General features: G+C 41.3%; 1 protein-coding gene across 1 annotated transcript; it reads left to right on the forward strand.

Moving 5' to 3' along the window:
• Positions 1 to 415: 415 nt before the first annotated feature.
• LOC139563221 (B-cadherin-like) lies at positions 416 to 15,676 on the forward strand. Its single transcript, XM_071381636.1, has 16 exons — positions 416 to 1,236; positions 1,673 to 1,787; positions 8,892 to 9,127; positions 9,312 to 9,452; positions 9,552 to 9,707; positions 9,799 to 9,943; positions 10,048 to 10,220; positions 10,321 to 10,449; positions 10,558 to 10,743; positions 12,188 to 12,432; positions 12,556 to 12,698; positions 12,811 to 13,035; positions 13,127 to 13,345; positions 13,476 to 13,606; positions 14,479 to 14,619; positions 14,818 to 15,676. Exons 1-16 carry the CDS (start codon positions 1,186 to 1,188, stop codon positions 15,022 to 15,024), a joined length of 2,643 nt encoding a protein of 880 aa, XP_071237737.1. The 5' UTR covers positions 416 to 1,185; the 3' UTR covers positions 15,025 to 15,676.
• The last annotated feature ends 3 nt before the right edge of the window (positions 15,677 to 15,679 follow it).

Genomic DNA, 15,679 nt, shown 5'->3' on the forward strand with positions numbered 1-15,679 from the left:
GTGACATAGACTTACAAGTCAACCATTGCTTCACAAGGCTACTGGAAATCAAAAGCAAGCAGGGTCTGTAATGTTGATCTGCCACCATGTCTGGGGTGAGGATGATGGCGATGTGATAGAGAGGATGCATGGAGAACTTCCTGCTGCAATTTTTCCTGTATTTGTAGCCAATCAGGTCCACCGAAAACCTCAGGTAGTGGAGTAAAGCCCATCTACAATACATCATTTTTGTACTGGTATATTATGCTGACTGGAGATGTTTAGGCTACTCATTGTGATTATGTTTAGCTGAGTTGTGTAGGGAAGCCATGTAAACTACAGTAGTATGAGCGTTGAGGAGTAAAAGTGAGATCAACATAAATAGTATTTAAGTACTATAATGGTTTTATGAAATTGGGTTGTTTTTAATAATGTGTCTCATTCCCCAACTGGACAGGCTTTAGGATCATGCAGTCTGTGGTCAAACTAGCTAAATGAATGGTTCCTTTGAGAGAAGTGGTAGTGGTAGGATAGCACAGGGTCTCTCACATTGACACACAGACTTTACTACAAGCTGAGGAAACGTATGGTGAAGAATATCTACAGCAATTATTTTGACTAGGCTAAATGGAGTATTGGTATTTTTTTTTTTTTTTTTTACCATGATTGAAATATATGTATTTATCAGTCATTTGTTAAAATGTAAAGTTTATTTTGACAAATTATAGCTTTTGACAAATATAGACAACTCCAGTCTGTGAAATTATTGTCAGTGTTGCTGACTGTGTTTTGTTTGAAACTACTTTGATCATGAAATGGAATGACTGACATCCGTGTTTGATCCTGAACCCACTCTTCCTCATCGGTGCTTCTCCTCTCGATCGGAATTCTCACATTATTGTGTAATAATTTGGAACATAGGACCCTGCTGTGGGTTTCTGGATTATGACAATTTACCTGTGTTTCATAGGTGCGGGTATAAGGAGCCGTTCTCCTCTATGCCCATACTTGGAGCGAGCGGATGGGCGACGTCACCTGCCTGCACACGGCACTCTCCAGAAACTACCTGCTGAAACTCATTTCTCCAATTTAACCGACAATCCAGAAAGCACACATTTGAACAAGAGAGACTTTTCCCCCATCTACGCGTAAACTGATTACTTTTTACTGTTGGTGGAACGACTATTCTGAAATTATTCAAAAGAAATGGGGGCCTTTTGGTTCGTGGAGTTGGGGGTATTAACATTGTTTCTCCAGGTAAGATTTTTTTGTTTCTACTCTGAAAGTAACATGCAATGTAGGCTATGCCATTTACCTGGGAACACTAACTCACAGATACTGGTTCAGCTACAGCCTAACGTTACTGGTCTTATTTAACTCATTTATGATGAACTTTTCATGATTTGTTGGGTATATTTGTTTTAGCCAGCGTTGCGTTGGTCGATTATATAATTAACGTTACCAGGTTAACGCACCCGGATATTTATTTTGTATTATTCTTAGCTTTTATTTATACTTGTGCCACATTTCGCAGTAGGGTGCTGGGGTATTTGTAGAAGATCAACAACAATAGTAATGAGTGGTAATTATAATAGTATTTCTAAGGTAATCTGGTGAATATTGTTTTCATTACCTTGTGTAGTTGATTTATAAATAATAAAACTGACGTTATTTGCTTTTTCCTTTCTGTAAGGCTTTGAAGCCAGGGTCGTCGGAGGAGTCAAAATGTCTACCAGGTTTCAATTCAGAAATGTACATTTTCAAAGTGGAAAGAAATCACTTACAAAGTGGCCGGAGACTAGGAAAAGGTAAGAACTAACTAATGGTAGTTTAGGCGCTCTTAGCATATGACAGAGAAAAAATGTATTACGCCGCGTTCAAAACAACTGGGAACTCGGGGGAAAAATGAGCTCCGACTGAAAGAAACATTTTGAACTGTCATCCAACACAGAATTTCAACTCGGGTCTCTTTCAAGAGCTCAGACCTGAAGATCAATGGCGTCATGATTTGACTGGTATTTTTTTCGAGTCGCAGTTTTGAATGCTGCGTAAGGCCAACCATTTTTTTTAAATGGGTGTCATCACTTCAGATTACATTTTAGTTTCTGCTTTGAATATTTCAGTACACATTGATAAATGTTTATCCATTGTTCAATTTGTCAGAAGAGGTTCAATTGGAAGTATTTTGTGTTTCAAGATTTGGGTCCTTCTCCCCAGACAGCCTGATTCCTATCCTAATCAAACTGCCACAGTTCTACATTGTACAGACAAACCATTACTTGGCAGATATGGCATGGCACTGGCCTTCCCCTGTTTTCTCAGTGTTAGTTTGTTTACAATAGCATTGTGGTGTGTTGTCTGTACAGCATTGGGACTAATGGAGGGATTTTTCACACCTTTGCTTTGCTAAGAAACCAAAGTGTCACTTGCAATTGTGACCAATTTAGTAGGCTAGATTTGCATTATGGCTTTTCATCAAGTTGTGACCTAATTGAAGGCTGTTTTTGTCTTTGTAAAACGGTTGACTAGACTGGGTGAACTAATTGATGAGACATGCTACATCTCTGGTAGTTTAACTGGGCGTGTAGGCACAAGCTCTGATCTGATCAGTAGAGTAAAACTGGTTAGACTTTCTGGAACAACCATTAGGCTGGCCTAGATTCCTCTGAGTGACTTCTGACATTGCCTTTCATTCACGTCAACTGAAGCATATTAAAAATTAATATCAATGAGAAATGCTGTCTCAATCAATCCCTTTGTGTAGCAACCTATTTCCCATGATCATGTTCTGTGATTAGTACCCAATATTACAGTAATAAGGAGGTAGTCTTAGTCATTGCTTTACAACTATTCCTCCTCCCTTTGGGATATGTTATGGGAAGACCTCTACAGACTCTCAGTATAATCTACACTGGTCTCTTATGATACAGAAAGTTTGTTACTTTCATCTACATGTTGTGCCAAGGTCAGGAATCCATTCTAGTTTCACTCCTAACCCATAAGATTGACGTCAGTGCCTTGCTATTGTTGGGCAATATTATGCGGGTATAGCTAGGCCTGTGGGGATCATGAAATTGTCAGGCGGATATTTTCATGTTACTTAGTGCTATTCTTAACATAGTTCTTAACAGTGCGGTTCCATATGGGACCGAGATGATCATCTCTGATAAATTTAAAGGGGGAATCTAAAGATGCAACAACTAGGATGGGTTCACTAATATAACTAAGATTGTGCCTTTTGGCTTCTCGAAAATGAAAGTTTATGAAAACCAATAAAACAGGAGAGAAATGCTGGTTTCAATGGCATATGAGGAAGTCTTTATAAAATAATTGCCTCCACGTTTCTATGGTGGAATTTTGGCGAGGCTGCTTTGAAGCAAGGTAAGACATGCCCCATAATATGAAGTAAAATGTTCAGGTTTCAAACATAAGTATTAAAATGCATAGCCCTACAGCCTCCAGCTCATATTGCAAAGTGGTTGAGACATGTGATAGCTTGCCTATGCACTCGAATGCAAAGGCAATAGAAAGCTGGAATCCTCTTATTAATCGTGGCCACCAAAACCATGTTTGTATCACACAATTGCATCTATAATTGTTGCGGGGTGACTGGGCACATGTTTCACTCTAGCAGCATCCAGGTGTATTGCTGTCTGACAGCTGATATTTCCTCTCAAACTAGGCTCTATGCTGTGCACGTGTGATAAATAAGATGCATGACGACCTAATGAAAAAAAAACAACAGCGACAATTTACACTGAACAGAATAGAAGCGCAACATGTAACAATTTATAAGATTTTACAGTTAATATTAGGAAATCAGTCTAAATAAATAAATTCTTTAGGGGCTCCCGAGTGGCGCAGCGGTCTAAGGCACTGCAACTCAGTGCTAGAGGTGTCACTATAGACCCTGGTTCGATTCCAGGCTGTATCACAACCGGGAGTCCCATTGGGAAGCGCACAATTGACCCAGTATCGTCCGGATTAGGTTTTGGCCAGGGGTAGGCCTTCATTGTAAATAAGAATTTGTTTTTAACTGACTCGCCTAGTTAAATAAATAAAAAATAGGCCCTAATCTATGGATCTCAGATATGCATCTGGTCACAGATACCTAAAAAGGTATGGGCGTGGATCAGAAAACCAGTCAGTATCTAGTGTGACCACCATTTGTGTCATGCAGCGCGCGACATCTCCGTCACATAGAGATGATCAAGCTGTTGATTGTGGCCTTTGGAATGTTGTCCCACTCTTCTTCAATGGCTGTGCGATATTGGCGGGGAACTGGAACACGCTGTCGTACACCTCGACCCAGAGTATCCCAAACATGTTGGTAGAGCATGGCGCTTGCAACGCCAGGGTTGTGGGTTCATTCCCCACGGGGGGACCAGGATGAATATGTATGAACTTTCCAATTTGTAAGTCGCTCTGGATAAGAGCGTCTGCTAAATGACTTAAATGTAAATGTAAATGTTCAATGGGTGACATGTCTGAGTATGTAGGCCATGGAAGAACTGGGACATTTTCAGCTTTCAGGAATTGTGTACAGATCCTTGGGACATGGGATCGTGCGTTATCATGCTGAAACATGAGGTGATGGCGGCACGACAATGGGCTTCAGGATCTCGTCACAGTATCTCTGTGCCTTCAAATTTCCATCGATAAAATGCAATTGTGTTTGTTGTCCTTAGCTTATGCCTGCCCATACATAACCCCACCGCCACCATGGGGCACTCTGTTCACAATGTTGAACAGAACTGCTCGCCCACATGATGCCATACACACGGCCTGCCATCTGCCCGGTACAGTTGAAACCGGGATTCATCAGTGAAGAGAACACTTCTCCAGTGTGACAGTGGCCATCGAAGGTGAGCATTTGCCCACTGAAGTCGGTTACAACGTGAACTGCAGTCAGGTCAAGACCCCAGTGAGGGCCATGAGCACGCAGATGCGCTTCTCTTTTTGAATTTGTGTTTTTTTTAAAACTTTTTCTAAATAATTAATTTAAAAAATATATATACTTTAAAAATATATATAAATAAAAAAACTTTTACCCCTCTTTTTCCCCAATTCTGTGGTATCCAATTGGTAGTTAGTCTTGTCTCATTGCTGCAATTCCAGTACGGACTCGGGAGAGGGGACGGTCTAGAGCTGTGCGTCCTCCGAAACACAACCCAACCAAGCCGCACTGTTTCTTGACACAGTGCCCACTTAACCCGGAAACCAGCCGCACCAATGTGTCGAAGGAAACACCGTACACCTGGCGACCATGTCAGCGTGCACTGCGGCCGGCCTGTCACAGGAGTCACTAGTGCGTGATTGGACAAGGACATCCCTGTCGGCCAAACCCTCCCCTAACCCGGGCGACGCTGGGCCAATTGTGTGCTGCCCCATGGGTCTCCCGGTTGCGGCCGGCTGCAACAGAGCCTGGACTCGAACCAGGATCTCTAGTGGCATAGCTAGGAACTACGACGCAGTGCCTTAGAACACTGTGCCACTTTGAAGGCTAGAGGAGCTTCTCTGAGATGGTTTCTGACAGTTTGTGCAGAAATACTTCAGTTGTGCAAACCCACAGTTTCATCAACTGTCCTGGTGGCTGGTCTCAGACGAGCCCGCAGATGAAGATGTCGGATGTGGTGGTCATGGGCTGGCATGGTTACACGTGGTCTGCGGTTGTGAAGCAAGTTAGACGTACTGCCAAATTCTCTAAAATTATATTGGCGGTGGCTTATGGTAGAGAAATTAACATTCAATTCACTGCCAACAGCTCTTGTGGACATTCCTGCATTCAGCATGCCAATTGCACACCCCCTCAACTTGAGACATCTGTGGCATTGGGTTGTTACACAACGTCACATTTTAGTGGACTTTTATTGTTCCCAGCACAAGGTGCACCTGTGTAATGATCATGCTGATTAATCCACTTCTTGATATGCCACACCTGTGAAGTGGATGGATTATCTTGGCAAAGGAGAAATTAGCTTTTTGTGTCTATGTAAAATTTCTGGACTCTTTTATTTCAGCTCATGAAACCAATACTTTAGACATTGCGTTGAATATTTTTGTTCAGTATAATTCCTCTAAATTTTACAAATTAAGCATGACCAGTCGCTCTGGATAAGAGCGTCTGCTAAATGACTTAAATGTAAATGTAAATGACCAGTCAAATGTATTTCCAGTTGCTAACAATAACAGTAGCCGTTAACATTCCTAGCGCCTTTGGAACATATACATTTTAAAGTGTAATAAATCTATTTAATACACACATCACAATAAATCCATGATTTTATTTTAGGCATTATGATATGAAGAAAATGTATTTCAGAAGAACAGAATAAGTCAGCCTACGGTAATGTTATCTGACTATGCGCCATGCATTATAGGCTGTAGGCTAGTTCATTTAGCGGAGAAGATATGTTTAAGTCCCGTGTCCCGAATACACTCACCTGCCAGTTTATTAGGTGCACCACCCCGTTCACAAAACTGGATCGCTGCTACAGACAGTCATGGGGCTGTGGCTTGCTATATAAAGCAGGCATACGGGCATTGAGGCATTCAGTTACTGTTAGATTGGACATTAGAAAGGGCAAAACTAGTAACCTAAGCGACTGAGCATGGTAGGATTGTCGGTGCCAGGCACGCCGTATCTCAGAAGCGGCTGCCCTCCTGCGCTTTTCACACACACACACAAGTGTTTACGAGATTAGTGCGACAAACAAAAAAACATGTAGTCAGATGCAGTCCTGTGGGTCAAACAGTTCTTTGATGAGAGAGGTCGAAAGACGATGTCAAGAATGGTGTAAGCTAACAGGCGGGCCACAACCATGGAACATGACGGAGTTCAGTTTACTTGAGTGGCCTGCACAGACCTCAGACCTCAATAGAACATCTTTGGGATGAGATGGAACGGGCTGTTGGCAGCATGAATATACCGCCGTCCAATCTGCAGCACTTGCGTGATGCCATCGCGTCAGTATGGACCAACATCCCTGTGGAACGTTTCCGACACCTTGTAGAATGCCCCAAATAATTCAGGCTGTTCTGAAGGAAAAGGGGGTCCGACTGTGTAGCTACTTTTCTCAGTGAAACCTACTTTTCTCTGGTAAAATGCAAGATTAACTTCAAGCAAAACATTAAGAAATGTGGCTGGCTGCATTCTTTCTATGATGCATTTGAAATATCTGATGGCCGTGCATCGTTTTTGCTCTAAAGTCCTTGCTTTTTCATTGTAAGCTCATTTACTTGTATGGCTGCTAGCCAAATAGTTTTGCACTTCTGTCATCTGATCAAAATGATCATCTGAATGAAAACTATAGTTGCACGCCCCATACTCAGTCTATTGGAGCAAAAAACATGACTTTCAATATAAAACGCAGGTGAAATGGATAAAAACTGTTTTTGTTTTGTTGAGTTTTGAAAATTCAAGATTCTGAAATCTAAAGTGACCTCTGATGCGACTATAGGCTATTAATTATTTGAAAAAGTTGGGGGAAAAGCTTCTCAGGCTGCACACATTGTTCTCTCAAGTGATCATATTTTCACCTATCAGACAATTCTCAATTTAATCTTGTCTTTACTAATATGTACAATTTGTTTTAATTTAGAATGGTTTATCAAATTGGCATGGGGAGAAAAGACATGTCATCCGTATGCACTAGAAATGCAACTGGAGCATTGAGTCACGGTAATCTCCACTTATCCCCTCCTGTACTTCCTGTTCACCCATGACTACGTGGCCACGCACATCTCCAACAGCAGAATCGAGTTTGCAGACGACACAACAGTGTTAGGCCCGATTTACCAACAATGACGAGACAGCCAGTTGTAAAACAAATGTTTTTGTGACAGGTGGCCTGATTCTTTATTGCTCTGCACTTGCGCTTTACCACCTACAGCCTTTAATTTGTTCAAGACTTTGTTGACAACTGCCTTCTGGCCTAAAGACTGGTAGTTGCTGTACCTCTACCTACCTGATTCTCTAGTACCTAACTATCAATAGGATAAGCAGAAGTGTGTACTGTGGCATACTACAATTCAGTTTTACTTCTCAACCCCACCTTTCTTGTTTTTGTGTAATTACAGAATTTCTGCATAACATTTAGCCAGTTCATTAGGCTGGAAATCGGTGTATTGATTTAGGGGTTCTAAACGGATATGTTTTATGGGCAGTCTAGGCCTAAATGAAAACTACAGAAAGATGTGAGAGGGAAAACAGAATTGTAGGTCCTTAAAAAATACCATTTTGTTAACATAATAGGGCATAATGAGCCACTCACACCTGAGTGATTCAGACCTCTTTTGTAGAGTTAGGTCTATGCCTCAGGATGTTTAGAAGTAGTAATGTGAAACCAGGGGTTGCTGCCCACTGTCCTTGAGTCTTAACCCAGGGCTGGTCAAGTCTGCTCTTTCTCTGTCCACACAGGATGATTATGGTAGACTACTTGTATACAATGACAGCTTCACCTCTACCTGGTACATTGTATATTGTTCTAAGTTGCACAGTACTAGTTATACATGTAATGTTAGTTACATGAGGATATGAGTCAATTTACTCTGTTGCAAGTCAGACATGTTGGAGATTTTTACATTATGCAGGGCTTATTATTTGTACAATGTCTTTGCAGATCAGAATTGTGATCATGAGGCGATTTAGGCCTAGCTTGTTTTTTTGTTTTTTTAGAAGGCCATTTACTGCTTTGTTACTATGACCAGTATTCCATTCATAAATTTACTGAGTGAGTCTGGTGGCAGTGTATCTAGAAAGCACTGATGGAATAGGGCTCTTCTGTTATGAATTTGAGATTAAAGCAACAGTGCTTTAAATATGCTCCTGTTGATGAATCGTTACTTTTTAGCCCCACATACGAATTATGGTTGTGATATTTTTAAAAGGATATCTTCTGACCACCTTTCAGTGGTTTTTGATGACTGCACCAGCCGCACCAGCTTTCTCTTTCACTCCGAGGATTCACGCTTCAAAGTAGATGGCGACGGGACGCTGAAACTGAAGAGGGGGCTGACTCTGCATAATGGACATAAGGAGTTCTATGTCTCTACCCAGTCCAAGGGCAAGAAGATCACGGTTCCAGTCAGAGTGCTGCATGAGGCCAGACACGGCCATCACCACCATGAGATGACCACCCAGCCCCAGGTATATGACTGGTCAAATTAATATTGACTATGCTGTCCTCTAGTGGATAGATGGGCATTGAAACAGATATTTTTTTTTCAGGTCAATTGATGACATTTGCTTGCAGATTTTGTAAAAATATTTTTATTTTAGTGCCTGTAAACCATAGACTTGATATTTCATGGTTTTTGTTTAAATTCCACAGCCTGGATCAAGTCTGTCTCTACCTGTTCTGAACTTCCACAAGTCTTCAGGAGGTCTGAAAAGAAGGAAGAGGGACTGGGTCATTCCTCCCATCAACTTCCCAGAGAATGACCGAGGCCCCTTCCCAAAAAATATGGTGCAGGTAAGTGTCTTGTAGGTTAAGGATTGTTTTTCCATTACTCCAATATCAGTGTTGGACATTTTGTAATTGACGTGAACATTATCATTCCTTGTAAACCAGATCAGGTCCAACAATGATAAAGAGGTGAAGATCCTGTACAGCATCACTGGTCCTGGGGCAGACCAACCTCCTGTGGGACTCTTCACTGTGGACAAAAACTCTGGAACTCTCTATGTGACCCAGCCTTTGGACAGGGAGAAAAGAGACCAATACGTTGTACGTTTTGTGTATCCTAATTTTCTTCCCTTGACTTAATTGAAAACTGATTTATATGTAGTTTTAAACTATTTGTTACTCCTCTCTGTAGCTCCTAGCCCATGCTGTTGCAGTGGGTGCAGGTACAGCTGAGGATCCCATGGAGATCATTGTGGAAGTCATTGACATGAATGACAACAAACCTGTATTTACCCAAAATCCATTTACGGGAACAGTCCCTGAGGCATCAAAACCAGGTATGTTCACACACACACTCAGTATTTACAATACTTAATGATGTGATGGTTTTTAAGGAAAATAATGCTAGGATGTTTCTGCAATTTTTTTTCACTCTGTTCAGGTGATGAGGTCATGCTGGTAACAGCCACTGATGCTGATAAGGAGGGCTCTGCCAATTCTGATGTCAGATACATCCTTATCAGTCAGGAGCCTCCACTACCAAGCCCCAACATGTTTGTCATCAACCCTGTGACCGGAGTGATTCGGGTTAACGAACATGGGTTGGACAGAGAGGTTGGTCTCTTTTCAAATCGATAGTCTTGTTGATCATTTATTCATTGTGTACATTCTACATGCGTTACATTTGTGACTTAGTTTACTAAATTTGTTTCAGAAAATTCTTAAATATACTTTGGCAATCCAAGCTGCCGATATGGAGGGAAATGGCCTTACCTGCTTTGGCAAAGCCATCATTACAGTAACGGACAGCAATGACAACGCGCCACAGTTTGTGACGCCTTCGGTAAGCACATTTGTGAAGACAACATTTCAAATTGAAGCCTTAAAACCGTGTTAACACATAATGGAATTGCCCTTTGTTGCTTTATAATTATGCTTCTCTCCTTTGCAGTACATTGTGTCAGTCCCAGAGAATAAAGCGGATGCCTTGGTGGTGAAAATGCCAGTGACTGATGGGGATGAGCCTCACTCCTCTGCCTGGGCCACCACCTTCAAGATAGTTGACGGGGACCCTCAAGGCCTTTTCAATGTGAGCACAGGCCCTAGCAAGCTGGAAGGCATCATTACGACAGTAAAGGTATGTTGAAATCCTCTCCTATAGATGTATTTGAGTTGCTACTCTGGAGGTGTAGCAAAAGCAGCCTGTCACTAGCTTTTTAGCTTCTACTCTAGAATGGTATCCTGTAGGAAGCAATTTGCACTCCCCTTAGTAATTTATTTGGACAGTGAAGCTGAAATTTAATTTGGCTCTATACATTTTTAAAATTTGAGATTCAATGTTTCATATGAGGCGACAGTACACAATGTCACTTTTTTTTTGAGAGTATTTTCATACATATCGCCCCCGCAGTAGGCCTTTTGCCTTTGGTAGGCCATCATGGTAAATACGAATTTGTTCTTAACTGTCTTGCCTAGTTAAATACTTTTTTTTTTTTTTAATACAGTTTAGAAATGAAAGTACTTTGTTTCTAGTCCCCCTATTTTGAAGGTGTCTTAAGTATTTTGACAAATTCACTAATGACAGAAACATTTATATTAAGCAGCACATTCATATGAGGCTTAAAATTAAATTATAATCCAAAAGCAGTGTGAAATGCACAACCCTCCAACCATTGACGAGGGGATGATTAAGGTCTACATGTGTACTACAAGCAACATGTAATTAGTTTTTTTGCTGGCGCTCTATAAGAACTCCCCCTTGTTCTGCCACCAACTTGTGCGTATCGCTCTCGTGCTGCAACATTTGCAAACACAGAAAGGGGTCTAGAAGTACACGGTAAATAATGTATTGTCATTTTGGAGTCTTGTTTTGTAAATAAGAATGTTTCTAAACACTTCTACATTCATGTGGATGCTACCATTTATTATGGATAATCTTGAATGACTCTTGAATCACGATGAGGGATAAATATCATACCCCCCAAAACATTTTGGTAATGGTGAGAGGTTAGCATGTTTTGGGGGTATGATCTTTCTCACTACTCATTATTCACGATTCATTCAGGATTATCCATAATCATGGTAGCATCCACATCAGTGTAAAATGCTTCAGAAACATATTCTTATTTACCCTAAGTGATTCTTATTTACCATTCATTTCTATTGGGCACAACAATCTGAAAACAAACTGAAAATGCGTCCAGCAAGTTTGTAGCCGCAAGCTTGATGTAGTCATTGCGTGCTAGGAATATGAAACCAAATACTAAAATTGACTACTTTTAATACACTGTGAATTTGGCCAAATACCTATGACTCTTTCAAATGGGGACGACTAGATTCATAAAGTGCTTTTATTTATAAACGGATATTTATGAAAATACCCTCAAGTTCCGTTATGTACTGTTGCTTCATATGAAACATTTGATCTAAAATGCTGGAGTATAGAGCCAAATACATTTCTGGCTACACTGTCCAAATAAATATGTAGGAGTGTATGCTTGTAGATATAAACACCATTTTCCTGATTCTATAATGTCTGAAGGATTCCTATTCTGATGGGCTTTCCTGTTCTTTCAATACAGCCCCTTGACTTTGAGAAGAACAACAAGTACACTCTGCTGGTCACTGTGGTGAATGAAGTCCCATTTGCCGCCCCCCTGCCCACCTCCACTGCTACTGTTATAGTGAATGTGGAGGATGTGAATGAAGCTCCAGTCTTCACCCCAGTGGAGAAGATTATCAAGAAACCTGAGGACCTCCCTATTGACAGTGACCTGGTTCTGTACACAGCCACAGACCCAGACACTGCAAGGAATCAGAAAGTCACGTAAGATTAGAACTTAATTTACAATTTATTATATTTTTCTAAGATTTGAAGAGGATCATTTGTGACAACTCAACAGGTTGTAAGCAATGCATATATTTAAATGTTTGTACATTTACTACACAGATACAAGATACGCAATGATCCTGCTGGATGGCTCAGTATCAACAAAGACACTGGGCTGATCAAAGTCAAGGCCCTCATGGACAGAGAATCCACTTTTGTCCAAGACAACAAATACTCTGTTGTTGTTCTGGGCACTGACAACGGTATTTCAATAAACCCTTTCTCTAATATTAACTGTTAATATTTTAAGTTTAGAAGATGACCACAGCCTCAACTTGACCTTTTGAGTGACAGTGCTCTAATTTGGATTTGCAGATGAAATCCCAGCAACTGGCACTGGCACCCTTATCATAGAGCTGGAGGATGTGAATGACAACCCTCCAACCATCGACGAGAGGATGATTAAGGTCTGCAACAAGGAGTCCTCCCCACAACTGCTGTCAATCACTGATAAAGACGGAGCGGGCTTCGCTGCTCCATACACTGTAGAGCTTCAGGGGTCGTCCAAATCTAACTGGACTGCCAGAATGAATGACACAAGTATGCGTTGATTTTTCTCAGAACTACAGTACTAGCTCCCCCCCCCCTTTAAAACAACTGCATTGTTAAATGTTACCATTTTCCATTTCAGAAACTGGCATTATCCTGACACTGAAAACTATGTTGGACAGTGGAGATTACACGGTTGTCCTGAGAGTGTTTGACATCACGGGCCTGCACCAGGAGAGCACCATCCAGGCCTCCGTGTGTGACTGCAAAGGAGCTGATGTCCAGTGCACCGATAAAGCTGTAGCAGGCTTCGGCCTCTCGAGCATTCTGGGAATTCTAGGAGCCATTTTACTACTCCTATGTAAGTTGTTAATTTGTTTAACCCGGCACTAAAGTGTTTGGTCATTGCTGTCCTCGAAGCCTACATATGTAGTAAATACACAATGAATTGCAAGTGTGTTAAGGCCCTGTGTGTTTGTTGTGCTCCACAGTGTTGTCTCTTCTGCTGCTCATGTTCCTGAGGAAGAGAGGTGGTGAGAAGAAGGAGCCTCTGCTGCAGGAGGACGATGTCAGGGACAACATCTACTACTACGACGAGGAGGGAGGTGGTGAGGATGACCAGGTGAGAGAAGAGAACACCAGACTAGGGCTGTGGTTCAGACTCATAAGACACACCCTCGTCCACTTATCTTCGCCTTATGCCCTTGGGGGAATCCCCGTCGCCATCTTGGAGGGCGGTCCAAATTATTAGCCAAGCAATGGAAGTTTGCAATGTTAGCTCCTCAGCCCTCGTTTTTAGTCCCGTTTGCGAGTGTACAATTATGTTCTCTCCGGGGCCTGAAACTCCCCATAATTCAATTTGTGACGATTGTACATCCGCTAAGATAAGTCGGTGAAAACTTAAACAACATCAATGGCGAAGTCAACATACAAGTGTAAGTGAAAACGAATGCAAATAAGTTCGAAATTGTGCTATTAATACACACGATGACTCAAACACGTCTCGTAAATGTATTTTTTGGTTTGATTATCTTTTGGAAATTGTAGAAATAAAACATTTTCCAGTTCTAGCTAGGCAGCCTAACGTTAGTTATCTAATTAATTTACTAGCTTTCATACAGTAGGTGTATATTAATAATTTATGTTTAATGAGTAGACATGCACTCATAATTGACTGTAGCGCATATAAAGCTACCGGTGGCTAAACACAACCATCGCGTGATGAATTTCCAGCAAGGGTAGTCCATTTAAAAAAATAATTCTTTCCACCCTTGCCCTGCAAGTGTACACTTAATTTGAGAGCTGAGGGGTTAGGGTGTGTCTTAAGTGTTTGGACTGCTGCCTGGCTCAGAACAAGCCAACTAGGCTCTCCCAAGTGTCAATTTATTATTGGGATATGCAATAACACCTCTCTGTCAAAGTTTCTAAAGTTTATGGTTCTGTGTCTTCTGATCTTGTAATATAATGCATGTCTGTACATCTTTCCACCTTCAGGATTTCGACTTGAGTGTTCTGCACAGAGGTCTGGATAACCGTCCTGATGTTTTCCGTAATGACATCGCTCCAACCATGGCCCGGCCAGAGTATCGCCCACGACCCGCCAACCCAGCTGACATAGGCAACTTCATTGATGATGTAAGTAAAGTCTTGAACTGATTTATAATGTGAGTGGAATGCACAGTTAAGATCATATTTAAGTCTTCTGGGGATGATTTGTCATTCAAGTAACTGGATTTGACATGGATAATGTCAGTTTATGACATGGATAATGTTGTTTAGAATTTGTGCTGTATATTCACCAAAGTGGTAAAATGTAATCTTTCTGTTGACCAGAACCTGAAGGCAGCTGACAACGACCCCACTGCTCCTCCCTACGACTCCCTCCTGGTGTTTGACTATGAAGGAGGTGGCTCTGAGGCCGGCTCCCTCAGCTCCCTCAACTCCTCCAGCTCAGGAGACGACCAGGACTACGATCTCCTTCAACAGTGGGGCCCGCGCTTCAAGAAGCTGTCTGACATGTACGGCGGAGGAGAGGATTGAGAAGTCAGTCAGCCTCTCAACCTTTTTGCTTGGAAAGCGTCCGGTTCTCCACACTTGGGTCTGTAGGCTGAAGACACTTTCTTTATTTCCCCTTTTGTGTGTTTCGGGCACATTTACAGTTTTGATTTGTGCAGACATGGGACCATTTTAGAGAATTGTGTTCAATGCTTGTCTTCAGCATGGGGAGGGTGGCACACTCTTGGCTCTGCACTAGCAGGATGTTGACATGGATTTTACACAGTTCAGCAGTGCTTTCTAATGGACTCTTAACAACCCCAGATTGTACTTGAATTTAATATGCATTGTTTGCTGGTTCTTGCTTCTATGTTGGCGTCGTATCATAAAGTTTCTATAAAGACTATACTTTGGCATGAAATGTAAGTTACTTGAAATCCAAATCAGCCTTAGGATTTTTTTTGTTAACTGATATGAATTATCAAGCTCACACGCTTTTTAAAAATGTTTGATAAAAATATAAGTTTGGGTCTTTGTATTCCTTTTCATTTTATTCATATTAAATGTTTATTTTTTTCTTTCTATTTGCTTCTGAAGAAGCACACTTGTGAATTCTTTTTTTTTTTAATTTTTATAAAGGATATCCCTTTGGTACATTGATGGCCATGTGAATAGTTTTATTAAATAAATTACAACATGT

Source organism: Salvelinus alpinus, chromosome 33, assembly GCF_045679555.1.
Source record: "Salvelinus alpinus chromosome 33, SLU_Salpinus.1, whole genome shotgun sequence".
Taxonomy (NCBI): Eukaryota; Metazoa; Chordata; class Actinopteri; order Salmoniformes; family Salmonidae; genus Salvelinus; species Salvelinus alpinus.